The sequence below is a fragment of the Copadichromis virginalis genome, linkage group LG17 (assembly GCF_057382275.1).
Source record: "Copadichromis virginalis isolate Kocher_CV1m ecotype Utaka linkage group LG17, C_Virginalis_male_GT1.1, whole genome shotgun sequence".
Lineage (NCBI taxonomy): Eukaryota > Metazoa > Chordata > Actinopteri > Cichliformes > Cichlidae > Copadichromis > Copadichromis virginalis.
Genome location: NC_140634.1, coordinates 39344983 through 39372743, shown reverse-complemented (window position 1 = coordinate 39372743; position 27761 = coordinate 39344983). Strand labels below are relative to the sequence as shown.

At 43.6% G+C, this 27761-nt stretch overlaps 2 protein-coding genes across 3 annotated transcripts; both read left to right on the top strand.

Annotated features, from left to right (window-relative positions):
- Positions 1-70: 70 nt before the first annotated feature.
- Positions 71-17383, top strand: myo1f (myosin IF). 2 transcript variants are annotated; one of them, XM_085436403.1, is made up of 28 exons: positions 71-755; positions 4022-4150; positions 5238-5327; positions 5465-5559; positions 5672-5759; positions 5896-5985; positions 7155-7286; positions 7437-7571; positions 7811-7943; positions 8271-8467; positions 8600-8680; positions 8803-8889; positions 9030-9116; positions 10030-10197; positions 10293-10378; positions 10463-10544; positions 10621-10727; positions 10814-10912; positions 11007-11151; positions 12335-12449; positions 12543-12712; positions 13624-13769; positions 14010-14156; positions 14236-14384; positions 14499-14570; positions 14967-15174; positions 16141-16301; positions 16399-17383. In XM_085436403.1, exons 1-28 carry the CDS (start codon positions 753-755, stop codon positions 16473-16475), a joined length of 3279 nt encoding a protein of 1092 aa, XP_085292529.1. In that variant the 5' UTR covers positions 71-752; the 3' UTR covers positions 16476-17383. The 2 variants fall into 2 exon arrangements, with proteins under 2 accessions (XP_085292529.1, XP_085292530.1); XM_085436404.1 differs by lacking the exons at positions 71-755; positions 4022-4150 and adding an exon at positions 5045-5086 and having other exon boundaries at positions 5225-5327.
- A 948-nt stretch (positions 17384-18331) lies between these two features.
- acer1 (alkaline ceramidase 1) lies at positions 18332-26538 on the top strand. Its single transcript, XM_085437111.1, has 7 exons — positions 18332-18732; positions 20323-20435; positions 20548-20662; positions 21126-21264; positions 23304-23441; positions 23523-23660; positions 24438-26538. The coding sequence occupies exons 1-7, from the start codon at positions 18726-18728 to the stop codon at positions 24613-24615; spliced, it is 828 nt and encodes a 275-aa protein (XP_085293237.1). The 5' UTR covers positions 18332-18725; the 3' UTR covers positions 24616-26538.
- The last annotated feature ends 1223 nt before the right edge of the window (positions 26539-27761 follow it).

Genomic DNA, 27761 nt, shown 5'->3' with positions numbered 1-27761 from the left:
ACCCCACATCTGAAAGAGTCACAAACCCGCCCGTGAATGAATGAGACCTGACCCTGCGCTGGCACGCGCATCTTGCAGGAGCTTTAAAGACTCTCGATCCAGCTGACGTAAAACACAGGAAAACCAGCAACTGACACCTCCACTCACACACTACAAAGTCGACTCTGAATGAACCCGTCTGTTATTATGGGCGTTGGAGGCAGCAGCCTCTCTGACAAGACAAACACTATGAGAAGCCGCTACATGAAGCGACCACAGCCTGGGTGGAGCCGCTAACACACGGCTGAAACACCATCATTTGGCAACTGATTTAAGATAACTATCCCCTTTCTGCGGATGAGCGTCGCTTGCCGTCAACGCTCGCCTGCTGTGCGGCAGGCAAACTGGGCTGACTAATTGTGCCGTGGACCCGGCCGTCGTTTCTTCATCCTCCCGTCTGACGACTCCGAGCATGACAGAGCGCAGAATGGAGAAGTAAGCGGCTGGGCTTCATGCGGTGAGTTAATGTGCATCAGTGTGTGTTAGAGCAGTTCTTGTTTCACACACACTGCCGGTGGGAGTATGAGGAAGTAGGTTTTTGAATACTGTACTGGATGTCTTGTAGGGTGCTGGTTGCTGTTGGCTGTCCTGGTTGTGCGATGGCAGCAATCTAAGGTCAACCTGTGGATTTTTTACAACACGCGCAAACCCCCCCCCCCACACCATCTCTCTGGACAGTGGACGGCTGAGGAGGAGAGAGGCCCGCGGGAACAATGGTACAGTACAACCACCTGCATCTGCTCTCACAGCTGTAACATTTTGTGCATTTCAGTTACCTGTTTGCTGTGGTTTTCTCGGCTGAAAGGGCGAATTGTGATGGCTTTGTACGTTTTCAGTCAGTTTTCTTTTGCAAAGCAAATTCAGCTCATGTCACTTCTCTCCTTTTCTAAAAGCCAAAGGAGGATTTTTTGTGCTTTAAAGTGAGTTTTGGCATCAGAAGAGATGAGATAAGATCTCTTCAGGGGAATTCATCTCCTTCACAGCAGCAGAGTGATGTTTCCTCTTTTTCAGGGACAAGCTCACTTTCTCACAGACTCGAGCTTAAAGCAGTGCTGTGCGATTTCAATTTGAGGCACAGGTAGAAACTTTCAATATCATAGACAGAGTAAGAAAGTGACCAGTCGAGCAGGAAAGACAGATGAGCTTGAATTTAAAGGGAGGATAATGAGGAGTGGTTCACTCGAGGGGGGCTAACGGACCGAGCTGCAGGCAGCTGCAGGAAGAGAACTGGTAGCATGTACAAAGTTTAGAGGGTTTCACAAGATGCAGCAATGAGGTGTTAGAGGGGAAGTGGACTACAGGAGAGGCCTGCAGTTTCTGTCACAACACTTCCTCCTTGCACACAGAAGGTCTCCACACATCCAGGATCGCACAGCAGTCGTAGCTGCACCAGCAGCCACATCTGACAAATGGAGGTAAACGAGCAGTTTCAAGAGGGAAGAAAGTGAAAATGCACGCCCAGCTCCCTGTTTACACGCCACCTTTACATTTAGGCTCCGAGCCATTTATCTGTCATCATCTCAAGTGTGACAAAAGCTTTCAAATCTGTGTCGCGCTCGCCTGTTTACACATGACAGCAAAGGAAGAAAAGGAACAAAACCGTGAAATAAATTATGAGAAGTGTCAAATGCATCACAGGGTCGTCTTTTTCTTGCTTTCTTTAAACAACTGTGCAGAAAGTTCCGGTTTGATGTGGAAAGCTTTTGAGATTCAACGTCTGCTGATAACCACACCTCACCGCAACTGACTGGCATGTAGTTTGTGGTTCTTAAGGTGTTGGATATTTGCATTACTTTTTTTTCTTTTAAAGGCGGCTGGTCTTTCAGTGAAGACTAGTGTGATGTCATCACAGCTAAAAAACAGGAACATGTTTTTTTCTTCCTGGTGGACGATGTTGACTTTTTAAAGGTTGTATAAACATAACTAATAACTTTACCTCTATAATAGTCTCTCCAGTCCTACAAACCTACTCCTGAACTAGTTCAATACACGAGTATCCATTTAATCTGTACACAGCTCCATTTAAAAATTATATAAGATTTAAAGGAGGTCAGCTAATGCGGGCAGCCGATGATTTAATCTCAGTTAAATGGCATCTACTTACCCCCTTGCTTTGCATTTTAATATTGTAGGAAAAAATCTGAGTATCAGAAAGCATCAACAACAATCAGGTGACCCCCTGTTAGCATCCAACTGTCAACAGTGGGAAGAAAAAACTCCCGTTTAACAGGAAGAAACCTCCAGTGGAATCAGCTTCAGCCATCTGCCATCGAGACAGGACGACAGGCAAACTCTTACTAATTGCTCGTGTGTGATAATCTGTTAACCAGCAACGACGTTTGTGTATCAGCTCATCAGTAGGTGATCATTAGATTACCAACACCGCATCAAAGCCGTTTAACCTCTTCTAGTAAAATATTAAAGACGATCGCAGATTCTGATCTCGCAGAACATAAAAATCTGGTATTTGAGTTCTATTTAAAGAGACGCTGATCTCTGCTGTTTCTCTTCTAGTCGTGTTGTCATCACGTCACTGAAAGGCACCAAAGCTGTGAACTCATCCTGCCAGCAGCACTGTCCGAGTGCTGACGCCTTCATTTATAACAGTCGTTACAGGGCAAATTCATATTGATCCACGGATAAAAATAGTCCCCAGCTTTGGCGTAGTTTGGGCCTGTTTAATGGAGTTTGTGTCAGAGTCATATCTGATTTATGCTTTAAGCTCAGAGGGTGTGAGCACTGGCACGTATATGAGAAAAAAGAGACTCGCGAATTAGCTTTAAACTTGTGACTTCCGCCCGCTCTTTCCCCCTCAGGGGCTTTAAATTCAGAAACAAAAGCGTGCACTAAACACGCATGCATGCTGTGCTTATTTAAGACACGAATATGTAATCATGCCCGTCACACACGCAGCATCTGTATGCATCGTTCTTTGTTGGCGTTTGCACACTGACAGTGTTTCATAATGAAACTTTGTGTTTCTATTTTTTGCTGATGAGCTAAAAATGAAGCATCAGCAGAATCTGTTTGTAGAGGTTCTGCTAATATTTGTGGCTAATTAAGCGTTTATTGTTTTTCATAAGAAGGGACTGAAACCAGAAACCAGCAAGATGTTAAAAAATCTAATGAAATACGACTTCTTAGCACGAGGTTTGTTACAATGTGCAGCGCTTTTCTTCATGACGTGTAGAGACAGAGGTAGAGGTCACGCCCACCGAGGTCATAGATGAGCACAACAAGCTCACCAAGTGACAAAGACGTCATAACCGAGATGACACATTGGTTCTTCAACTGTGGCTGGATCCTTCAGCCTCTTCTTCACCCACTTTGGCAAAGAGACCTCCTTTGTGTTTCCCCAGCTTTCACCCATCAAACAGAGTTCAGGCTGAAATAACAACGAGGCGAGCGCTCCTGAGCTGAAACTGTGGAAACAATCAGTTTATTGCTAGTTTATCTTCGCCTCCTGTGTAGGTGTCGCATTGTTGAGGCAAATTAGAAGAAGCTTCTCTAAAATGTCCGAGCTAGAAAATGAGCTCACCTCATCTGTGACCAGTTTCCTGGTAACGAGCCCCGAGCTTCCTGTAATGACAACCACACTGGTAATTGTGTTTTTGGCTTTACTGATGCCAAAGCTTGAAACGCTTTCATTTGAAATCTTCGCTCGGCCTCCTGTTTTCTTTTTTTTACATGTCTTTCTTCCTTTGCTTCGTTTTTGGTTTGCTTGTTTCCTTCCTTCCTTCGTGATGCCCACACGGCTCTCTAAAGCTCTCGTCTCTACAACAAACACTAATATTGTTTCAAAATGCTTATTTTTCCGGTCCAAATTCCCACTCAGCCACAGAGTACGCTGAGCTACGCTGCTTTTGCGTCACAGCGTGTGGTAGTTTCTTTGATGAGGAAACTCAGCTTGAGTAAAATGTCCTTTTAAAGATTATTGCAACACGTCGTTACTAACAGAGTCTTCCTCTCCTCTGCGATTCAGGCAAAGTACCACTGGCAGAGTCAAAATGTCAAGCAAAGCGGCGTGGACGACATGGTCCTCCTGTCAAAGATCACCGAAGACGCCATCGTGGACAACCTGAAGAAGAGATACATGGACGACTACATCTTTGTATCCTACAAGCTGTGTTTGATGTTGTAAATTATACCTGCAGTCTGACGGGAACTAAAGGCCTCTATTTAAACTGTCCCCACAATCTGCTCCATCTTCACATTGAATCTCGCTAAAGAACCCGAACGTGAAAGCATGAAGTGAAAAATCACCTTGGCTGAAATGGCCTTCTTCCATATTTGTGTACAGTCTTCTTATCCACCCACAGATGTGCTGATCAAAACACAAATTCACAGACAATCAAACAAACATATATGGGCATAAATATAAGGAATTCACTCTTCCTCTTCTGAGTTCACCGTGTGACTCAACAGCCCACTTCCGTCTTCTGAAAGCACAGCTGAACGTCAGAGCCATATTTAGAGAAAAAACCCATCCATGTTAAATCCTGAGTGAGAGCGAGTTGATGTTATATCGAGAACGACTCGCTTAGATAAGAAGCTGTTTGTTAATCACGTCCGGTGTCTTTGGTTAGAGTTACTCTCCTGTTAACGTGGGATCCTTGGGTAAAGCAGGCCTCTGTCTTACCAGTCTTATCAGTAAGGAAGTGAACTGATAATGACACTGGTCATGTCTGTCACACGTGGCTTTATTTAGGTTACAATGGATTCATGACTTTGGTATTTCCCCTTCCCTCCGTCTGGCAGGTGGGCCCCATGGGTAGTCATTCAGGTCGGTGAGCACCAGGCAGATTTGGCTTTGACATTAGCAGAAATATGTCAGCGATGATGTCACCGTGACATTTTGGTTCAGACTTCGTGTACGGTACGAGCATGAGCTGAAACTTGTGATTTGCTTCAGCCTCGGTTTTGGTGTTTGAAAGCGCGCTGATGCGAGGGCTGCCAGCGTATACTCTGCCTGTTTTCTGTTTCACCTGCAGAGTGAAAGAGTGAAACCTGCCCCCCAGGAAGCTATTAGAAGATGGGGTGTTTGAAGGTGCCTAACATTAGCTTTAGCTCATATGTCAACAGAACAAAGCAAAAACATTTCACTTTCTTCAAAACGTCTAATGTACGTACGCCCTGTTTAAGCGTATTTAAACCATATGATGCATCATTCCCAAACTTTCCTCAGCCGCCCTCTCCAGACTTACATCGGCCCTGTGTTGATATCTGTTAACCCCTTCAAACAGATGCCCTACTTCACTGACAGAGAGATTGAACTCTATCAAGGAGCTGTAAGTGAATTTTCATCGCCGTCTTCTCATGACTTCTTTAAACTTGTGGCATATGTGGTGCAGAGGTTCTTCCTGTTGCCTGCTGTTGCCCTACGCTCGTTTTACTCAAACTGACCTCAAACCGTTTCGCTCTACAGGCCCAGTATGAGAATCCACCGCACATCTACGCCTTGACTGACAACATGTACAGAAACATGATGATTGACGGGGAGAATCAGTGTGTTATCATCAGGTGAGTTTTCTGCTTCCCACGCTGACGCCCATGCTGTGCCGTGCAGGTATGTTTGACAATAAAATATGGCTTTGCGGTGTGTTGTCTGCCTTTTTTTACGTGGCTGCGGTAGCGGTGAGAGCGGTGCTGGGAAGACAGTGGCTGCCAAATACATCATGGGTTACATTTCCAAAGTATCCGGAGGAGGATCGAAAGTGCAGGTACAGACCGTATGCTCGCTCCGCCTTATATGAATCTTCAAAATGAGTCAAAAAACCTTTAAACTTCCTTCAGTGTGGCGTGGAGGTTTTTCACTGTCTGGTATTGTGTTAATGTTTGTGTGCATGTGTGTGGCAGCATGTAAAAGAAATCATCCTGCAGTCAAATCCTCTGTTGGAAGCCTTTGGTAATGCCAAGACTGTTCGCAACAACAACTCTAGTCGTTTTGTAAGTATGAGTTTTTTACTTGAAGACCTGGTGTGGATGCTTTCTATCAAGTTTATAGTTATTAAGTAATATACCTGCTCATTTAAAAAGAAAAACAAAAAGAAGTCAACCCCACACCCCAAAAATAAAACATTCAAGAGTTCAGCAGTCACTCGCTTTAGCTTGCTGAGTGTGCTAGTTGTAAAAAAGCTAAGATGTTTAGCTTTATAAACAGTACCCATGCTGAATATCAGCTTATTATATTAGAGAAATACCCTCAGCAATCCCACGATCCCCTATGAGCAAGCGCTTGGCAACAGTGGGGAGAAAGAACTCCCTTTTAAGGCCTCCAGTAGAACCAGGAGTGTCAGAAAATACACAAACTCTGTGGGAGGGAAGACAAGGTGTAGTGGCACCAACAGGAGCGGAGAACAAGTGCTCATTGTGTTTTGGAAGTCCCCCACCCGCCTGACTCAGTTTTATCTATGACCTTTATCAAAAAAAGGAACGCTTTAATCTTAAAACTAGCGCGTGTGTCTGTCCTCTGAATCCAAACTGGAAGGTGGCACCGCTGTAAAGCGTCCTAATAGCTAAAGGCTCCGCCCCCTGTGCTACTTTTGGAAATTCTAGGAGTGAGAGGGAAGTGCTCCATTGGAATAACACGGTACTATGATGTTTTTAAGGTGATTAGCTAATATTAGCATGTAAGTAATAACAGCTGTCTCCAAGCATTGCAGAGCGAGGTTATGCAGAGCCACATATGTGCCTGTAGCCTCATTACAAGTGATTTATTACAACATTCTCGTGCACTTCAAAAACACTTTTATTGCATTCATTCTGGTTTCTCATAAGAAGGGTCCTAATGATCACACCCATAAACCACCCTGACCTGCATGTCTGCAGCTTTAGCGTGAGATATCAGAAGAGCAATTAGTTATATTTCCTGTTACCCTTTGTACACCATCACAGCTCTCGTGTACTGAGCGTGCACGCATATATTTTCTGACTCATATAAATGTAGTGAACATGGAAGTGGTTTATCTTTAGGAAACGGTCGCATGATTTGAGAACCGTCTCATCCTGAAAGCAAATTTTGACACTGGCTGATCTGCAATAATGAGTGAGGACAGATTTCCTCGCAGCCTCGTTTCTCAACTCCAAGTGTTGACTTTGATTTTTACATTAATCAGGGGAAATACTTTGAGATCCAGTTCAGCAGAGGAGGGGAGCCAGATGGTGGAAAAATATCAAACTTTCTGCTCGAGAAGTCAAGGGTGGTCAGCCAGAACGAGAACGAGAGGAACTTCCACATTTACTATCAGGTGAGAGGCTGATGAGCACAAACCGCAGATTAATAGCAACTCCTTTAAAAACAAAAGACAGAGTTCCTCTTAAGCTGCAAGATCTTCATTCAATATGAAGCCAGTGTGTGTGTGTGTGACTCCTGCTGGGCCTGCGTTGTTGTTTTCCAGTTGATAGAGGGAGCTAGTGCTCAGCAGAGAGAGGCCCTGGGCATCATGACTCCTGATTATTACTACTACCTCAACCAGTCTGGGACATACAAGGTGGATGGGACCAATGACAGCAAAGACTTCCAGGAAACTATGGTACGCAAACTTATAGGTGGGATCCAGTGGTGTTCAGCAAACCTGTGCTTGGTCCCAGGTTTGCTGTGTGGAAAGTCTGATCAATGCTTTGTAGCTAAACCCATTATAGTGGCTCTAGCTGATCTACATTGATTGCTGGCAGGAAATAAAATGTGGACGTAAAGTAGTTCTGCTTGACATCTCCTCACGTTGTGGTGAAGCTGCTGCCGTCACACTTTCTTCTTGGATTTGTTCTTCAGGAGGCCATGCAGGTGATTGGGATCCCAGGTGACATCCAGACGCAGGTGCTGCAGATCGTTGCGGGTATCCTCCACCTGGGAAACATTAGCTTCATAGAAGCAGGCAACTATGGGCAGGTGGAAAGCACAGACTGTGAGTGCGACACACACGTGCCGACGCATCTTCTGTTCACATGCAGTCATACTCCCGCTGGATATCACCATAACAAAGGTCGTCCCCGGCACACGCCCTACAAATGAATAGAATCTCTACACACAGACGACTTCCCTGTTTACTGCCTCAGTAGATAATTGGTGGTTACATCCAAAGCAGCAATGATACCCTCCGTTGGCTTCTGTCTAGGGAGGGTATCATTAATTCATCATAGGAAGTCTTTGCTTATGGCATAATAAAACACATCTGAATTACGAGTCCGCTTTTGGCACGATTGAACTACAACTTGACTTTGCTTCGCTCCAGTGCTCGCATTCCCCGCCTATCTGCTGGGCATCGACCCCAACCGTCTGCAGGACAAGCTGACCAGCCGGAAGATGGATTCAAAGTGGGGAGGGAAGTCTGAGTCCATTAACGTGACCCTGAACCAGGAGCAGGCCAACTACACACGAGATGCCCTGGCCAAAGCGCTGTATGCACGCCTCTTTGACTACCTGGTGGAGGTAATCACGCTTGATGATGCAGCTGAGCAAAAACAGACTAAAGAAAATGAAACATTTGCTTTTAATTCAGCTGACATGTATTCATGCACCTCATCTGCTCTTTGCATTTGTCTCGTGTCCTTACTTCTCCAGTCTATAAATAAAGCCATCCAGAAACCATATGAGGAATTCAGCATCGGAGTGCTTGACATTTATGGCTTTGAGATATTCCAGGTTAGGCTTCTCATAACTTCCAGATACTTAACCTTTGCACGCATCCACTAAAAGACTAAATGTGTGTTTAATAGCAGGATTTGTTTCATCTCTTACTGACTGTGTTGTATTCGCTTCCTCAGAGAAACGGTTTTGAGCAGTTTTGCATCAACTTTGTCAACGAGAAACTGCAACAGATCTTCATCGAACTCACCCTGAAGGCTGAGCAGGTAACTATAAATAAAACTATATAAATAGAATTGAATTGTAACTGCACTGTGCAGCGCATGCATTTGACTCCACTGTGTTTCAGTTGGTGAGGATCACTGTATGTCCTCAAACCAAATGTTTTGCTCTCATTGTCTCTCAGGAAGAATATGTTCAGGAGGGCATCAAGTGGACGCCCATCGAGTACTTCAACAACAAGATCGTGTGCGACCTTATTGAAAATAAACTGGTAAGCTCGTAAACGCGATGACTGACGGAGGGTTTATGCAGATCGTGTAAAACTGGCTCTCATTAGAAAACAAGTGGGCCCCTAAAGCAGCGAGAGTTTGGTGCTCTGCTTCCTGAAAACAGTGAAACGGAAGAACAGAGCGCTCGGGGTCACAACAGGAAGAATCAAGTCACGTGACCAAGATATAGCAGTAACATCGGGGGTAACATTTGCATTTTGTTTTTGGAAAAGTTTTATTGCACATTTATTTTCACAGTAAATCAGATAATATATGATATTCCCAAAAGCCAAAAAGAGAAGAAGAAAAGACATATGAGGCATTGGTGGAGGAGCTGCAGTTTTATCTCCTTGTATGAATTTGTGTGTTTGAAGTGTTTCACTGGATGACTAAAAAATGGGGATTTACATGCGGTCTACAGACATCAGGCTTTCAATCAAACTACTGTATAAAAGTAACTTTATATAAGTTTTACTCTGGTCTTTAAAGCTCATATTAAAGCTCTACACATGTTTACTGGGAACCTCTAATTCAATTTGAATTCAAAAACATTACAATCAAAAGTTACCAGGTGGTCATGTCAAAAAAATTTGTATTATGTAACTGCACGTGTGCTAATTTGTATCAATTTCTGGTGGTGGTCAGAGGGCCCGGTGGTGCCAGTGTCCGGCAGCCTCGCCTCTGTCAGTGCCCCAGGGTGGCTGTGGCTACAATGTAGCTGCCATCACCAGTGTGTGAATGGGTGGATGACTGGATGTAGTGTAAAGCGCTTTGGGGTCCTTAGGGACTGAGTAAAGCGCTATACAAGTACAGGCCATTTACCATTTCTAACAGATATTTCTTATTCGTTTATCTAAAAGTTATCAAAACTCGTAAGAACAAAATCGCAGCTAAAAAGCCGTCGTCTCTTTGCAGAACCCTCCGGGTATAATGAGCGTGCTGGATGATGTGTGCGCCACCATGCATGCCAAAGGAGAGGGTGCAGATGGCACTCTGCTGCAGAAACTGCAGGCTGCTGTGGGGACGCACGAACATTTCAACAGCTGGAACTCGGGCTTTGTTATACATCACTACGCCGGGAAGGTAAGATTTGATTTTGTTTGCTCGATGTGGCGCTTATAAACCTCAAAGATTTGTTTTTGGGGGTTTTTCAGTGAAAATATCTGGTGTCATCGCAGGTGTCGTATGATATCAACGGCTTCTGTGAGAGAAATCGGGACGTGCTTTTCCCCGACCTCATCGAGCTCATGCAGAGCAGTGAATTGTGAGTTTCCTGTACTGGTCTGATTGTTGCACTGAAGGCGTAATTTAAAAAAAACAATGCATTAAAAAAAACGTGTCTCTTTAGTAACTTCATCCGTAGCTTGTTCCCCGAAAACCTCAACACAGATAAAAAAGGAAGGCCGACCACGGCAAGTTCAAAGATCAAGGTGAGAGCTTTTCAATCTGTCGACGGTTGATTTTGTGCAGCAGCGCATTCGTCTCACGCTGTTGTTTCCCTCGCAGAAACAAGCGAACGACCTGGTGAACACGCTGATGAAGTGCACGCCGCATTACATCCGCTGCATCAAACCCAATGAGACAAAGCGGCCGAAAGACTGGGAGGAGAGCAGGTGAGAATGCTCGCCGTCACGCTTTGAGGAACTCTGAAAGATTTCACAGGGAACGTTTGCTGATCAGCGGCGCTATCTGTTTTTAGAGCCAGGCATCAAGTAGAATACCTCGGACTGCGGGAAAACATCCGCGTACGAAGGGCTGGATTCGCATATCGGAGACTCTTCAGTAAATTCCTGATGAGGTAAGTTTAATCGTGCGTGTTCATGGAATCGCTGCCTGAAAAAAGACACACAGCTCTCACTGTGATTTGTTTGTTTGGTGCTTTTTGAATCCAGGTACGCCATTCTGACAGCCGAAACATGGCCGTGCTGGAGAGGGCCAGAGCAGCAGGGGGTGCTTCACCTCCTTCGCTCCGTCAACATGGATAACGATCAATACCAGATGGGACGCACCAAAGTCTTTGTGAAGAACCCCGAATCGGTACGGAGCTTCATATTTTAGATTCCCTCAGGCTGCATATTTGTTCTAACCAGTGTTGTAACATAATCAACTTATCTTGGCGATCGTGGCTCAAGAGTTGGGAGTTCGTCTTGTAATCGGAAGGTTGCCGGTTTGAGCCCCGGCTTGGACAGTCTCGGTCGTTGTGTCCTTGGGCAAGACACTTCACCTCCCGCCTACTGGTGGTGGTCAGAGGGCCCGGTGGCGCCAGTGTCCGGCAGCCTCGCCTCTGTCAGTGCGCCCCAGGGTGGCTGTGGCTGCAATGTAGCTGCCATCACCAGTGTGTGAATGTGAGGATGACTGAATGTGTAAAGTGCTATACAAATACAGGCCATTTACCATTTACAAATAAAGAAAAGCTCACATTGCCTGATATAAGCTCTCGTACCTCTCAGTGAGGTAAAGAGCAGAGAAGATTATGCTGCATGTGTTTTTTGACTCATCTCAGCAGGACGATATTAATGTTGCTGCGCTCAAATGTTTGCGTGAAAAGGGACTGAAATAGCTTCAAAGATTAAAGTTCAGACCACAGCTACTTTCTAACCTCCACATAGCTGCAACATGTTGGGGGAAGTTTTTGCAAGTTTTTCAGTGAAACAGGCTTGACAGCAGCTAATAATACTGCCTCAGCTGGTTCATTAACCACTTTAATTCCATTTAATGTATAAAAAAATATTAGTCCTTTATTTTTTATTAGTCCTTTATTTATCCAGGTAAAAACTCTCATTGAGATTAAAAATCTCATTTCCAAGAGAGACCTGGCATATATTGAAATATATATATTGAAAGGCAAAGACTCTACAAAAATACAGAGGAAACCCCGGCAATCAGACGAGCTCCTGTGAACAACGATTTGGTGATAGTGGGAAGGAAAAACTTCCTTTTAACAGGAAGAAACCTCTGACAGAATCCGGGGGAGGAAGACGGGACAAAAGACACACTGAGACAGAGAGCCAGATATTAATAATAACTAATGATTAAATGTAGAGCGGCACATAAACACGGAGAGAGTGATAAAGGGGGAGTGAAGAAGAAACAACAAGTGCATCATGGGAATCTCCAAGCAGCCTGGGTCTATTGCAGCATAGCTAAGGGAGGATTGAAGGTCATCCTGCTCTAACATGCACTAAACCTGCAGAAATACTCATGCACATATGCCTTTCAGCTGTTTCTGCTTGAGGAGATGAGAGAGAGGAAGTTTGACACTTTTGCCAGAATCATTCAAAAAGCCTGGAGAAAATTCATCGCGAGGAAGAAGTACGAACAGATGAGAGAAGAGGGTGAGTTACACAAACGACGAGATTCCCCGCACAGGTTGCACCAAAGAGCTTGAGTTGGTTTTAGAAATGTTTGTTGTTCCTTGTGACTCGCAGCCTCAGACATCCTGTACAACTCCAAAGAGCGGAGGAAAAACAGCATCAACAGGAACTTCGTTGGCGACTACCTCGGGCTGGAGCAGAGGCCTGAGCTGCGGCAGTTCCTCGCCAAGAGGGAGCGCGTCGACTTCGCTGATTCGGTTAACAAGTTTGATCGCAGGTTCAAGGTTTGAATTCTTGTGTTTTCGTCCAATCAAAGAAAGAGTTGCAGTACTGTGCAAAAGTCTTGAGCCAATCCGTCATTTCTTTATATTTTGCTAGAAAAGTGATTTATTGAAACATGTTGCAAACATACATGGAAATAGAGTATAAAAGAGAAAAAGTGAGTTTTTACGTTCTAACAAGCTTGAAGGTTTCGTGTGACCACCTTGATTCTTCAGCCTGAATTATCCTGGGCAGCTTTCTTAAAGTAGTCGTAAGGAATAGTTCTTTTCTTGGCTCCTTGAAGGACATTCGCAGCTCTTCTTTGGATGTTGGCTGTCATTTGTTCTGCTCTCCATCAACATGACCCCACACTGCTGCAGCAGTGTTGCAGTCGAGGCTCTGGGGAGGCCCGTCCACGTGTGTGTGCTCGGGATGTTATATCAGGCATTTTTCAAAACTTTTTTACGTGTTGTGTGTAGAAACAAGCTCGATTGACTCGCAGGTCAAAAGCATTCCTCTGAAAACCGTCAGGCACAAGCAGCCAATCGCCAAGGAAAACAACTAAAAGACCTTCAGAAAGTCTGGAAAACTATTGCCTAAGAAAACGTTGATAAAAATAAGGAAATGAAGGGTGGCTCAAAAGTTTGGCAACGTACTCTCTGTTCAGTTTCTATAACAATAAGACCTTAAGATTTATAAAAGACATTAAATTCACGCTTTCTTGCTTGTTGTCGACTTCAGAAAAAATGTACCCAAAGAAAAAAAAAGAAAACCCAACAATCATGTTGGGTTTTTCTCCGTGTGTGTTATTGTACCTTACAACATAAAGCACATTGAGGCGCCTGTTGCTGTGATTTGGCGCTGTATAAGTAACTGAATTGAGTTGTGCCTTGTCCCCAGAGTCACCCGCTTTCCTTTTCTCCCCCCAACCCAGTCTATCAAGAGAGATTTGATCCTGACACCGAAAGGCATCTATCTGATTGGCCGAGAGAAGGTGAAGAAGGGACCCGAGAAAGGACAGATAAAGGAAGTACTAAAGCGGAAGATGGAGTTTGGAGGCATCAGCAGTGTCTCTCTCAGGTGTGTATCTAATTAACACAGATTCATTACTAAAATCTCTCATTTTTATGTAGCCTGTGTATGTTGTTACTGCTGCTGTTGCTGAAGTGAAAAATGTAACTGCATCCTCTGCTCTCTTCTTGCTGCTATTTTAACGCTTCCTTGAATGTCTTTCAGTGTTTCAGTTACCCGCACTGCTTCCTCTTTCTGTTTTTAAACTTCAGCAAGAGTGAGTTCATGGTATTTTTTTTTCCTTCTTAGTACGAGACAGGATGATTTCTTCATCCTCCACGAAGCCCAGTATGACAGTTTGCTGGAATCCAACTTTAAGACAGAGTTCCTCAGTTTGCTTTCCAAACGCTACGAGGAAGTGACAAAAAGAAAACTGACAATCTCCTTCGGTGACAGGTCGGTAGAGGAACACACAGCCTTTGTTAGCATGAGAAAAACACGCAGGGGTGACTAAAGCAGGTTCTTCTTGCTTCAGGCTGGAGTTCAGAGTGAAGAAGGAGGGCTGGGGTGGAGGAGGCACCAGAATAGTAGTGTTCCAGAAAGGCCCTGGAGACGTGGCCCAGCTCAAACCTGGAGGGAAGACCCTGTCTGTCACAATAGGAGATGGTCTACCCAAATCCTCCAGTAGGTTAAAATAAGTCATGATGCCGTATAGACTTGAAAAAAGTAGGAACAAATTTAAATAGTAAATAAAATGCTGCCTGTATAAGCATCCTAACTGTCCCTTCTTTTGATTAGAGCCAACCAGGAAGTCGTTTCCTCCGTCTTCCGGTGGAGGAAGAGGAGGAAGAAACCACGTAGCGCCCAAATGTAAGCCACTACTCACCTGTGATCCTCACCTGTGGAAAAACCCTTCCCAGTGGCTCAAAGTAACTAAATAGGAAGTGTGGATGTACTTATTGAAACATAAAGTACTGCACTATTTACACACTGTTGCATTTTGATTAACTTTTCAGCTGTTTCAATCATAATCCTTTTTACTTTGTGTATTGAACAGCCGATTGCTTACTTTGTACATCTAGGTCGTAAATAAAAGCTCGTTCAGTACGACATATGGCTGCAGTATGTGAAGCTGTAAAACAATAAAGCAGCAAAGGCACCAGTGATAACAGTCGTGTCATGTAACACTGAAATGGGCCGTTCTGAGTCTTTACCGTCGTACTGCTGCTCTGTTATTGAAGCACACGCTTCGTTCTCTCTCCTCAGCGCATCAGAACGGTGGAGCCAAATTCCCCAGAGGTCCTCATAACCCACAAGCCGATATCACGTATTCCTCCCCGCAAAAGCAGGGCCGACCACTCCAGGGAGGCCCGCCCAAACTGGGATCCCAGAGAGGCCCCCGACCTCCAGCGCCAAACCAGTATAACCAAGGAAACTTGGACTTCCTTAATGTGCCTGATCAGGGCATGTCAGGGTAAGACATGTTTAAAAAAGACATTAAAAAAGAAAGGAAGGTGTGGTTTGTAAGGGATTACCAAGGTGAGGCTGAAACCTGCGAGTAACTGAAAGTTAGAGCGAGGCAGAGAAACCTGTTTGTTTTTCACTGAATTACTGAATCATCTCTTCCATACTAGATGCTGTTTCGCTGGTTTGGGGGGGGAGGGGGTGTTCTGGGAACAAAGCAGTTCCTACCAGCTGCACTCAGAGCCGGGTCAGAAAGTCTGGTTAAATAAATGTTGGGGTTGAGAGAGATTTAAACACATTAATTCCTTAATTCTGGGGAGAAAAATCACGACAGCCTCTCTTTAATCCATCCAGGGTGTGGCGCACGCTGTTGGCTAAAGTCAAAGACTCTGTCAACGACAACAACACCCTGCTTTTATGTTTGTTTGTTTTTCAGCTGACGGTCTGTTATTCTGACCGCTGCTTTTTTGGGATACGGATGAGACCGGACTGGGATGAGTCCTGAGGATGTTTTAGCCGAGACTAGTGCTGGTTTGCAAAGTTGACTGACTGTGGTCTTAAACTGGATGCTGCATTCTGCTAAAAATGAATTATTAAAACAATCAGTAGTTAGAAGGAAACTGAACAGCTGATTCCTCAGAGGCAGCTATAATTAAGCCCAACTTTAAGCCTTTTAAGGGGTAAATTTTACAGAAATTACCTCTCATACGGAGAACAAAGGGGATAAATATCTACAGAGAGCAAAACATATTTTTTCCTGTTGTAAATTTAGATATTTTAACATGAGACTTTATTGGGATTGACTCTCTTTTAGAGCCAGCCCCCAGTGGCCAGCTGAGGAACTGCAGCTTTTGGCACTTTTGCCATTTTCAACCCACGCGTGACAGTTAAAAGTTAATTTGATTCATGTTAGTAAATAAATAAGATGTGAATAAATTATGGTCATGAGCACCTCCTTTTTCCCCCTTTGTCACAGGAAGCAGAGGAAAATGAGCATCCACCAGCGACCTCCTCCTGCTCCTAAACCGCAGCCTCGACCTCAGGGTCCTCGCTGCCGGGCGTTATATCAGTACGTCGGCCAAGACACGGATGAGATCAGCTTCGAGGCCAATGATGTATTAGATCTTGTCAAAGAAGGTGCGTGCACGAAAGCAACGACATGTAGGGAGATGCATATTGATGAGATAGACTGGAAGTGGTTCATGACATGTTTCTTTACCGTTTCTCTCCGCAGACCCCTCAGGCTGGTGGACGGGCAGAATTGGAGGGAAGGAAGGTCTCTTCCCGGGTAACTATGTGGAAAAGATTTGATGAGAACCTTGCGAACGTGTCTGTGTTTGCTCATAAACAGATGTAATTCAGCACATTCAGAAACTGCCTGCGAGTTGTTCACGGATGCATCGGGGCTTTCAAAGGGTCGAGCTCTCTGATGTTTGAGCCCCAGCTAATTTACCCGGCAGCGTGCTGTAGAAGCAGAACACATGAAGGATTACTCTTGGGTTTATTATCGCTAAAGCACAACTGCAAATAGCTGCTCAGGTTCCATCTTTGTCTTGGTGTCAAACAATCCCGTTGAGAAAGAAACCAGCGAGGTCTTCGACGTCACCTCTGACTGGTTCCTCCACGACTCAAAGTTACGCCGAGTGAAGGCGTGACAGAAGAGCAGCATGAAAATACTGCATCGCTTCCTGATGTTTACACTGTTTTATCTGCCTGAAGCTTTCTTCACGATCAATGACGACCACTTCTTTTGATTAAGTCAACAAGCGTCTAATCGAGTGATAACAGACTTTTGAAAATACTGATGATGATGATGCTTTTGCTCTGAAACTTCAGATCAAATCAAAGCCATTAAGAGGAGCAACATTTTAATGTCAGTTATCTTTTTTATACTCTGAATTTTTTTACTGATATTTCTCGTGGTATTTTCTTGTATTTTCGTTTTAATAAAAAAAGGAAAAAACTTTTATTTCCACGTTTTTACCTCGGGGACTTTTGCACGTGTTTGTTTTGTGTTGCCAGTAAGTTAGAAAAACATTTGTGAAGAGCAGAACACAAAGAAAGAGATGGATGAACTTGAATGTGATTATTTTGGCCAGCTTTGTATTTTTATTTCAACTTGTGGTGGATTTTTGTAAAATATGTGATTACTTTCAGTCATTTTGTTCAGGATTTTTTATGTGAATGAGAAGATTAAAATAAAGACTCCCTCAGAAAGATTTTTCTTTCAGTTGTTATAAAGTTTGACATGTTTGCTCACAAAAATAATATTATGCCTGTTCTGAAACGTAGCTCTAAAGAAAAAGCTCCCAAAAGAGATTTCCTGTTCCTACAAGTAGTATTGTGATATCTGCTCACTGAGGTACACGTTGCTGGTATTAGTTGGACCTTTTTTTGCCAGCTTTAATTCTTAAAAACATGGAGGCACTGATAGATGCACAGATTGTGCAAAGATCTAACCAAAATAATAATCAGCCAGTCAGCTGCTGCAAACAGGCCACAGCACAGATCTTTAACCTGCGTCTCAGCAGCTTCGTTTAAAGCTGCGCAGCCTGCAGTAATTGGATTGGCCAAAGCCTCCTGATTGGTGCTGCGCCTATTTTTCTCTAAATTGTGAGAGAGATTACCAGCTCATCTGTCTCAGATTTCGTCGTAGCGGTTTGTTTTTTTTAACTTTACAGATCATAAACACTTCTACAGGTGATAAAAAACGAGATCACACTGGAGCCCATTGATTTCATCGCGGATTTGTTTGAGACTCAAACTGCAGCAGCACAGTGTCACAGTACTGCCCAAAAGAGTAAAAATGCATGCACTGAAAAACCGTAACATAAGAAGACAACGTGTAGCCTGAAATGGGAGACCGACGAGTACTTTCGGTAATATTAGGTGACTCTCCGGTAACTATTTGTAATTAAATACACGAGTACTTTTTTCCAAACAATTTCTATCGCAGAAACGTTATTAAGCCAGTGTGCGCAGTTAATGCTTCTTTGTTTTGAGTTAAACCATATGAATGCAACTATTTGGAGTTTCACCTTCAAGACTCGGCGTGTTCCCACCACACCTGCTCCTCCGCTGCAGGATTATGCTTTTATTTTGAAATGCGGCAGATTTGGTTGAACCTCCTTTAGGAAAAACCTGAGATTCCTCAGACAGGTGCAGCAGCTACCTGGAACACCTGTTACGGTTTTGCGTGTTTCTTTTCAGGTTTCCTCTGAACCCTCCAGTCGCCTGTCGTGTGTTTACAGCCCGTTAAAGGTTTTTTTTGCCCCACATGGTCGTTTCTACGTTACCCGTTACTGCTGAGTAACCGGTTCCTGCTCTTTCCCCGGGGCCTGGTAAACTGTCAATGAAGAAAGAAAAACAAACGAGCTCATTCCAGACATTTTCTCTGTGATGACATATTGTCCCAGAGATTTGAAACCTTTTCGCGTGACCGTCAGTGACGTTACTGGGCTCGTGCTTCGGGATCGCGAGCGTTTCAAAACCCCGCCTCGTTAAATCCACCTGTTGCAGCACCTGGAGCAGAGCAGCAGTGCCGGGCTGCAGGACGACAGCATGGCAGGTAAGAGCCGGTTTCCCATTGAACACCCTGTGATGAGAAAAAAAATAAACTTTTTAATTATTGGGACACTTTTTTTTGTCCAAATATTCATATTTCGGACAAAAAGGTTTTTCCCTGTCAGGAAAACTCCGATGTTTATTCCTCAGGATGGTAATAAATAGTGATTTACTGTTACTTAATATATTGTGCTCAACTACTTTCTCGAAGTACTTGTACTTTATGCTTTTACTTCATCACCTTTACTTAATGACCTTTGAACTCAACTGCCTATTTTCCTAGTCTAGGTTATTCATACGAGTTCTAATCAACAGATAAACTGGGAGTTGTTTCTATAGATAATATTTTTCTTTCAGTGTTCAGTCGCCTGAATTACACTGTAGTACATAACAGAGTGTTATGCAGTAATATGTTAGTATTCTGACATCGATTGTTCTGGAAAACAAGTACATATATGATGAGACTTGTAATATTTCAATAGTATTACAACTTGTACTTAAAGGCGGAGTACTTCTTTTCCCATCGGTAACCACTTTATTAGGTACACCTATAAACTCTATTTCAGTGCAAACTCTGAAATAAGTTTATTGACACTGTTAAAAATCTGTAATTCAGATATCAACATGAAGGGTGGCGTTCTGATGACGACTTCCTGTTTAGGCTGCATAATAAACTGAGTACTTTTGAAAGCTCCAGGTAATAATTTGCTGTAGCAAATATCCAGATTCAGTAGAGACTGAAATGAGCGGCCTTGGCCTCTGTGGATATAAAAGTCATTGGGAAAATTTTAGTCCCAGTTTCGAGGCCATACTGAGGTTTAAAAGCAATTCCAGCTCAAGTCCAGTGTGTATATTGTGAATGTGAACCCCCCTCCCTATTTACACTGTAAGTGTAAATAAAAGCCATATAATAATGATGCAATAAATCAAGTCCAACAAATACTGTGAACCAGGCACCATTCACACACTGCGCCACATCTGACAGCCTTCTAGGAAAGATGGCAGGTTGTGTTTTAATAGCACAGATGTCGTGCAGCGCAGGTTAAAACAGCCGTGGAAGTGTGAAGTGTCCTCATCCTACGCTAAAGTGAACCAGCAATTAAAAGGGATACAACTATGGAAATGAACTTACTGTAGTACCAAAGAGGAATTTGATATTCAAAATGACAAAAGTCCGAGTTTTAATGACCTCTGATTTAACTGGATCGTGTTGGTGTGGTGCACTAATGCTTACAAAACATTAACCATGGAGCAAAAAGTCTGTTTGTGTATACGGCGCCATTTTTATCATGTCATAAAAATATAATAAAAGTGGAGCAACGTACGCTGTCGTCTGAATCGGTCACATTTTCTGGGCTGTTTGTAGGACGTTGCTGAACATGCTGTCCGGTTGCATCGTGGGAGATGTAGGCGCCAGCAGGGACTGACATTTAAGTGAAATTGTAAAAGGGTGCGATTGGCATTTGACTGCTGGGTGGAGGGGATAATGATTTCCATAAACCACATATACAAACACCTTAATTTGACTACTGAAAAATGCAGGTGTGCTTGTTACACCAGAGTCAGCGGCCACTGTTGTCCCTGCGTCTCTCAGGTGTTCACTCCGGCGAGGGGATGGCGGGAGTTTTCTCCTATGAGAGTTCAGAAATCGACTGGTGCGAAGACAACTACAGACACTCTGAGCATGTGGTCGAGTCCTTCAACACGGTAAACTGAAAGCTTTTTATTCAGGAGACACTTGCAGTGGCGCTACCAGCCCAACAACTGCAACTCAAAGCCACACTTTGGACTGGTGATCGATTTAATGTTTTCCCTGCAGATGAGCAGCTTCATTTTCTTCATTATCTCTCCCATCATGCTCTACCTTCTGCACCCGTATGCCAAAGAGAGGAGCTTGGCGATCCACCTGGTTTGGGTCATGATGATTTTTGTAGGTCAGTCCTTTCTTTCTTTATTTATTTAAACCAACTTCAGCCGTATGTCTGCAAAATAAATCCACGAAATGTTTTGTGTTTGTGAAACAGGCTGACTCAGTATAGATGAAATAGATATCACAAGAAATGTGTTATCAAGTAGGAAGATCTGTAGCAGATGTTTGAAGCTTCTCTGAACTGACTAGGTTTTCTTAAAGCTTATGACACTAAAAGAAATACTTATTAGTTGCAACAGTAGCCGAACCAGTTTAACCAGTATGCAAGTTTAAATGTAATAACTAAAGCACGAGAAGAGAAGTCAGCTGCAAACTGGAGCTCTGCATGTCTCCCCTGCACTGCTCTTAACCATCTGTGAACGTGCAGTAACACGTCTCACTTTACCCGTTTTATACTTGTCTTCGCCTATAAAATCCTAAAAGCATGAATAATTCGACATCATTCTCTCGTTCTCTCTTCTTTGCAGGGCTGTTCTCGGCGTACTTTCACATGACTCTTAGTTTCGTCGGTCAGATGTTGGACGAGCTCTCGATCTTGTGGGTGTTGGCGGTCGGTTATGCCGTCTGGTTCCCTCGCAGACTCTTCCCTTCTTTTATAAAAGACAGGTATGTCGACCTTGTAACCATTAACCCAGCGACAGATGACTGATCTGTGTTTCGACAACTTAGTCCAAGGTCTTTGTGTCCGGCGTTTATTCGTGCCTCTGCGTGTTTCTAAGGAGATCAGTGGTCTTTCAGGATGATGCAAAACAATAACAGAGCGTTTCCAACACATGCCACTGTGAAACCTTATCCCGGCCGGACGAGGAGCCAGTTTAACAGCTCAAAGGTTCGTCATTGTCCCAAATGTGGTGGTTCAGTCTTCACCTTGATGGACACGGGGCTGTAAAAACAGAGCTCCACCCAACCTGTGTAAATATTTAAACTGCAAGGTGCGACAGGCGAATGAACATTTGATGTGTGAAACAATCCCCCTCCCATCAATAACCTCACAGTGATTTTCCAGTGTTTGATCCAGTGGGTTGCTCCTCCCGAACAGCCGAGGCCGCTGTGATTGCAGGGAAGTCTAATCGTGACGTTTTTATCATTTTGCTTCTGTGTTTTTGAATCAAACAGTATGACTGTGTAATTATCCACATAACCCCATTTTCAAAGGCTCAAGAGTCACTGGACCAACTAATGTCATTTATAATATAAGGATTGTTTTTAATATTTGGATGGAAATGAATGGGCAGCACGGTGGCACGGTGGTTAGCACTGTTGCCGCACAGCAAGAAGGTCCTGAGTTCAATTCCACCATCAGGCCGGGGTCTTTCTGTGTGGAGTTTGCATGTTCTCCCCGTGTTTGCGTGGGTTCTCTCCGGGTACTCCGGCTTCCTCCCACCGTCCAAAGACGTGCAGCTTGTGGGGATAGGTTAATTGGATAATCCAAATTGCCACTAGGTGTGAATGTGCGAATGAATGTGAGAGCGAATGGTTGTCTGTCCCTGTGTGTTGACCCTGTGACAGACTGGCGACCTGCCCAGGGTGTACCCCGCCTCTCGCCCTATGACAGCTGGGATAGGCTCCAGCGCCCCCCGCGACCCTGAAAAGGACAAGCGGAAGCGAATGGATGGATGGATGGAAATGAAGTCTAGAACTCATAGATGTCACCAAATATTGTGCTTTCTCCCTTGAGATGCTCTTCCAGGCTTTCACTGCAGCCACCTTCAGTCGCTGCTCTGTTGTGTTGACATGGTGACTGGCTTGGCTGTTGAAGAATAGTCATGATCCATTTGCACTACAAACACTGTGTGAGCAGAGAGTACAGCCCTGCACGCTTCACAGTTCGTTCTGCTACTTCTATCGGCAATCACGTGATCAATAAACGCCAGTGACAGCTGTGCAAGCGCTTAGATGTTTTCCTGTAATGTAGCCTTTTTGTTCTTGAATGTAGCCGTGCTGGACGCCTTGTTGCAAACTTACTGTATTTCCATTCATGAAGGCATGTCTTGATATTAGACCTTTACCTTCAGTGGTCTTTCAGGCCTTTTCAGGCATTGCTGAACTGGCCGGATTGTTGATTTGGCCACTCGTAAAGTTTCTTCACTTGCATCAACATATCTTTGACCGTCACATTAAGAAAGAATTCCTGTTAAAAGCTCCCAAATGATAATTCAACACTGAGACTCGACTCCAGTTCTTATATCTGCTGAATTTGTCACGACGTAGCCGAGAAACCAGCCTCACCTGGTTCACCTGCTTGTCAGCTACTTGTCCAGTTACTCACGAGCCTCTGACGACAGCGGCCGCGTATAAAAATGGCAGGACTTTGGTTCAAACTGTCCAACTAAACCAGTTAACTCCCAGTTATTCCACACGAAGAATGCTCAATGACGAGTTTATTTATTAGAAGTGTGAGTATAGGGAGGACAACCTGTTTTTCAGGTTTTCTTTCATGGTTTGCTAGACTGCTGTAACAATCATGTTTATTCACTTTGCACCCATCCAAACCAGCCTCACAGAATGCTTTACACAAATCATGTGGTGAAATCAAACCCGTGAGTCCGTACGGGCTGGAGTACGATGCCAAAATAAAACTAAACGTCTGTTTCAAGTCTGCTTCAGGTGCGTGTTTATTTCCGTCTCTGTGCGCTCCAACGCAGATCCACGTTTTCAAAGCTCGTCCTGGTGATCACGGTCATCAGCTCGGTGTCGTCATTCGTCAAACCTACGGCCAACGCCTACGCGTTAAACTGCTTCGGCCTCCATCTGCTTTACACTCTGATTACGGAGATGAAATGGTAAGAAAAAGACACGTGAAAACCTGATTGTGCACTTTGCCGTTTGATTTCCTGCGATCATCCATTTTCCGTCATTCTCAGCTGCACTGACCAGAAGGCTCTGCGACTCGCCAAGCTGTCGATCGCTCTGTGGGTGCTCGCCATCTCCTGCTGGCTCGGTGACCGCTTTGGCTGCAGCTTCTGGCAGAGGATCAACTTCTGCTACCTGCATGGTTTTTGGTAAGTCCTGGCTTCCCGTTCATTTCTTTTATTTCTTTATCTTCACTTGTCTGCATGTTTGTTTCATATCAACAAGATGAATTACTGTCTTGATGCATGCTCAATCATCCAGGTCAGTAAATCCCAAAAAGTTGATTCTGTTGTCAGTGGGAGAAACGTTTCGTCATACAGGGGACGTCTTCAGTCTCAGCTGACTGCAGGTTTCCAACCTTTTAAACAGGACATTTGCATAATGACTGAAACCAGCCACTGAAGGAACGATGGGCTGTGAGCTCAGTTCCTCGATCATCAATCAAGAGATGCACCCTTAGGCCCCTCCTCCATTCAGAGATGGTCTTTCCCTTTTCACATTAATGGCCTCCTTGACTCTGCGCTCAAACCAGCGTTCCTCCCTGTCCAGGATGTTACATCCTCCTCCTTGAAAGAGTGATCAAGGAACTGACCTCACAGCCCATCGTTCCTTCAGTGGGCTGGTTTCAGTCATTGTGCAAATGTCCTGTTTATAAGGTTGAAACCTGCAGTCAGCTGAGACGAAACGTTTCTCCCACTGAAAACGTCCTGATGAACAGAATCAACATTCAGATGAATTCCTGAATGAAAATGAAAAGATGAGTTTACTGTAACATTAGATCAGCGTTTGCAAACTTTGGTACCGTGAACCCCGACCTCCAGTCTTGGGATCGTTTATCCACCGTGAACGCATCATGAACAGGCCCCATTTTTAGGACAAAAATGGTTCGTGTCTTTGTGTTGACCTTCGATTTATCCGTCCTTCAGGCACATTCTGATTGTGATAGCTGTAGCCTACGGCAGCACGCTGATAGCCTACCTGGATGCCAACTACGAGATACCGTACTCGCTGCCTGGACTGCAGTACTGGCCCTGTGATAGATGGGCTGTTGGATTACCTCACATCGTCCTGAAAGGCAACTCCAAGACTGAGAAACGGTGCTGACGACGTGAAAATCTAATTTAACTCTGAAAGAACATTTCTGTTAGTTTACTCAACTTCTGCAATCGTGAAAAAGATCAATACCTGCTTTTCGCCTTCTTACCAAAAGCACATCACCACCAACGTTGTCAACCCCCCAAACCTGACTGACACATATTTTAACACTCGGGTTAACGCTGGACGACAAATAAACCCCGTCCGATCCTGAAAGTGTATTATTTTAAACCATGGCAGGATAACTGAATGTGTACAGCGTGCAAACGAAATCATCGAGGTTAGAAATCCCTCAAATCCAGAGTCAGACGGGGTAAGAGGAGGGGGGTTTCCAAAGCTTCCTGCACTGCAAGACAGTATAACAAGAAAAGATGGCACGTGTGTTTTGCTTTTGCTACTTTAAGCTTTTTAAATTAGTTTAATTTATTTAAAACATGAAAATGAAACAAGACTTGTTGTAATATACAACACCTCTGGAGGGCGCTGTATAAAGCACAGTGTAAATGCGTCAGTGCAACGATTTAAAACCAATAAAGTGTAAAGCAGTGTCAATTTATATATTTAATCAAGGTTAAATATGTTACTTACACTTATGTAAAGTATGAGTTTATAGTTATTTTCATTGTTAGCTATGCAATCGCCTGAAATACAGTAATTAGTGTATCAATTACATGGTCACAGATTACTTTTTAGCCTTTAAATTCATATTTCTAACACAGAAAGGGCACTACTTTAACTGGAAACTTTGACCTTTATTTATCTTTTCAACGCATGATTGTTTTATTTAAACACTTGCTTGAACAGTAAAAACTATAGTTGTAAATTAGTGCTGGAAACAGAGCCCTGTGACTGCAGAGGGTCAAAGATGGCTGAACTTTTGTGGATGTGCACGTGATAAAAGTGCGGTTTTACTGAAACATGTTTCACCTTTTAAGACAATGAGCTTTATAAATCCGTGTGCAGTGATCTTTAATGTTGGACTCATGTAAATGCTCTTACTTTGTTTATCAGGATACAGATGCACTGTGACTGTATGTTTTGTTATGATAAAATTATTGCTTTACCAAGAGGGCAAAAAAACAAATCTTGGCTTTAAGTGCTACAGAGAAACGTGTTTACATTAAAAATACCTCAGTGTGTGACACCGGTGCGCCGTCCTCGTGGCTCGTAACCTGCGCTCAGTTTTGTCCCATTTTCAGTCACTAAAATGTTTCAGTTCATAAACTTAAGTTATCTCTCTGAGCCGTTTCACTGGGGAAATGCTGCTGAAATATGACTCTACAGTTCATAACACAAGCCAGGCTCAGAGCAGCCTGTTACACGCCTCTTTGCTCTTTTGTTTTTTCCTTAGGTTGAGAATAGCAAGCATAGATCATTTATGTAAACAAATACAGGCATCGTTTTCATTTTAGTGTGCAACACTGACCTCGTGTGGATGAAGAGATGACAGCAGGTGACGGCTTGCAGCCAAGTATCAGAGAAGCATTAATTTCCTTCACGACAAAATAAATTCTCGTGTAGCTTTTTTTTTCCTGACTGAAAACTCTCCGTTCACTTACAGAAATGTTTGTGCACAAGTCGAGGGTCACCAGGATTTAAGAGATGAGGCTAATCACTAATCAGTATGGACTTTTCGACTTCACCATGATATGGGATTTTCTTTTTCTTTTTGTTTGTTTTGTAATATTTGAATCTTTTCTTTTTTTCTTTTGGTTGTTAATGAAAATTTCTCAGATTGAAAAAACGGGAGCAATAATTTACCTTTACTGAAACGTCCCACGGCTAATGTCCAAACAAAATCCAAAGAAAGGTTAAGATCAGCTGGGTTAGATCATTTATTCAGAGAGATACTTTATGTTTTCTGGAAATATATTTGTGCAGATTTACTATATAAATTCATCTGTAATTTAAATAAAGATCTATGTTACCTGAGTGAAATCTGTGGCTCATTGTTTCTGGTTGTCTTTGAGTCTCCTGCGACATTTCTGGTTGGTATCTGAGAGTCTGTGTCTGACAGCCAGATGGGATTTTCTTCCTCAGATTTAATTGAGAGGCAGGCTGGATCAGTTTGAGTGGAGGGAGACGAAGAGGAGGCACCAGCTTGGTGAGAGAGTGGTGACCTTCTGTCTGGCCGAGGCCCCGGTAATCTCACTTCAAAGTCCGAGCACCGCAGAGACTTGACTGTGGTGAGCCTTCATTCCCATCTGTATGAAAGAAGAAGAAAAAACAGTTTTCTTTGTCAGATGAAACATGACATGGACATCTGAGGCAAAGTAATGTGACCTGTTGAGCCAGGGGTAACATGCATTTGTCGACTGAAATGCAAACTGTCAGGATTTTTGATTAGTATGTTAAAAGTGTTATAAATGCAGGGCTCCAATGTTCCCATGTTTATTATTACCACATCACATGATATTAGTACTTCTACACTAAGGGGTCACGTGCCAGAGTGGCTGATTAAACGAGAGAAAGAATGTATGCAGGAAGTGAGATACGAGCCAAAGATGAGACGGAAAAAAAGAAATCAGGAGAGCGAGTGTGACCTTCTGAACAGGAAGCCAGAAGTCTGTTTCCTCACTGGGTCCTTGGGAGCCATGAGTGTATTTTAAAAACACTACATTTATTTGATGGTTCTGACGATGTTGAAGAGATTGTGAGTTTGTGGGTCTCAGTGACATAAACGCTGAAGAAGTGTGTTATTGAGCTTTTCTGTTTCGTGTTTTTGCAAATAACCTCCAGGAGTCGTCATTTACAACAAAGATAATGTTCCTTACAAAAAGCGATCACTTTATACAAAAGAACTGAGAATCAAAAGTAGCTCATGCCTTCCTCCATCAGCCCAAACCGCTGCTTGTCTGTCTGTCTCTCTGTGTTACCTTGTGTTGGACTGGTGCACCACACCTCTTGCACTAGAAACTGGAAGAGGGTTCCCAGGCGATTAAAAAAAAAAATAGAGGATGTATTGAAGTATCATGGTTTTCCAATATAATTTTATAAGTTTCATATAGTGTTGAGTGTTTGTGATGTCAGATTGGAAGTGAATGGGAGTAGAAAGAAGAGCACAGAAGAACTGGGCGGAAGGCGGAAACAAAATCTGCAATATGTTGGATAATTTTCAGCATTTCACTTTGGGAATACACTCACTGGCCTCTTTC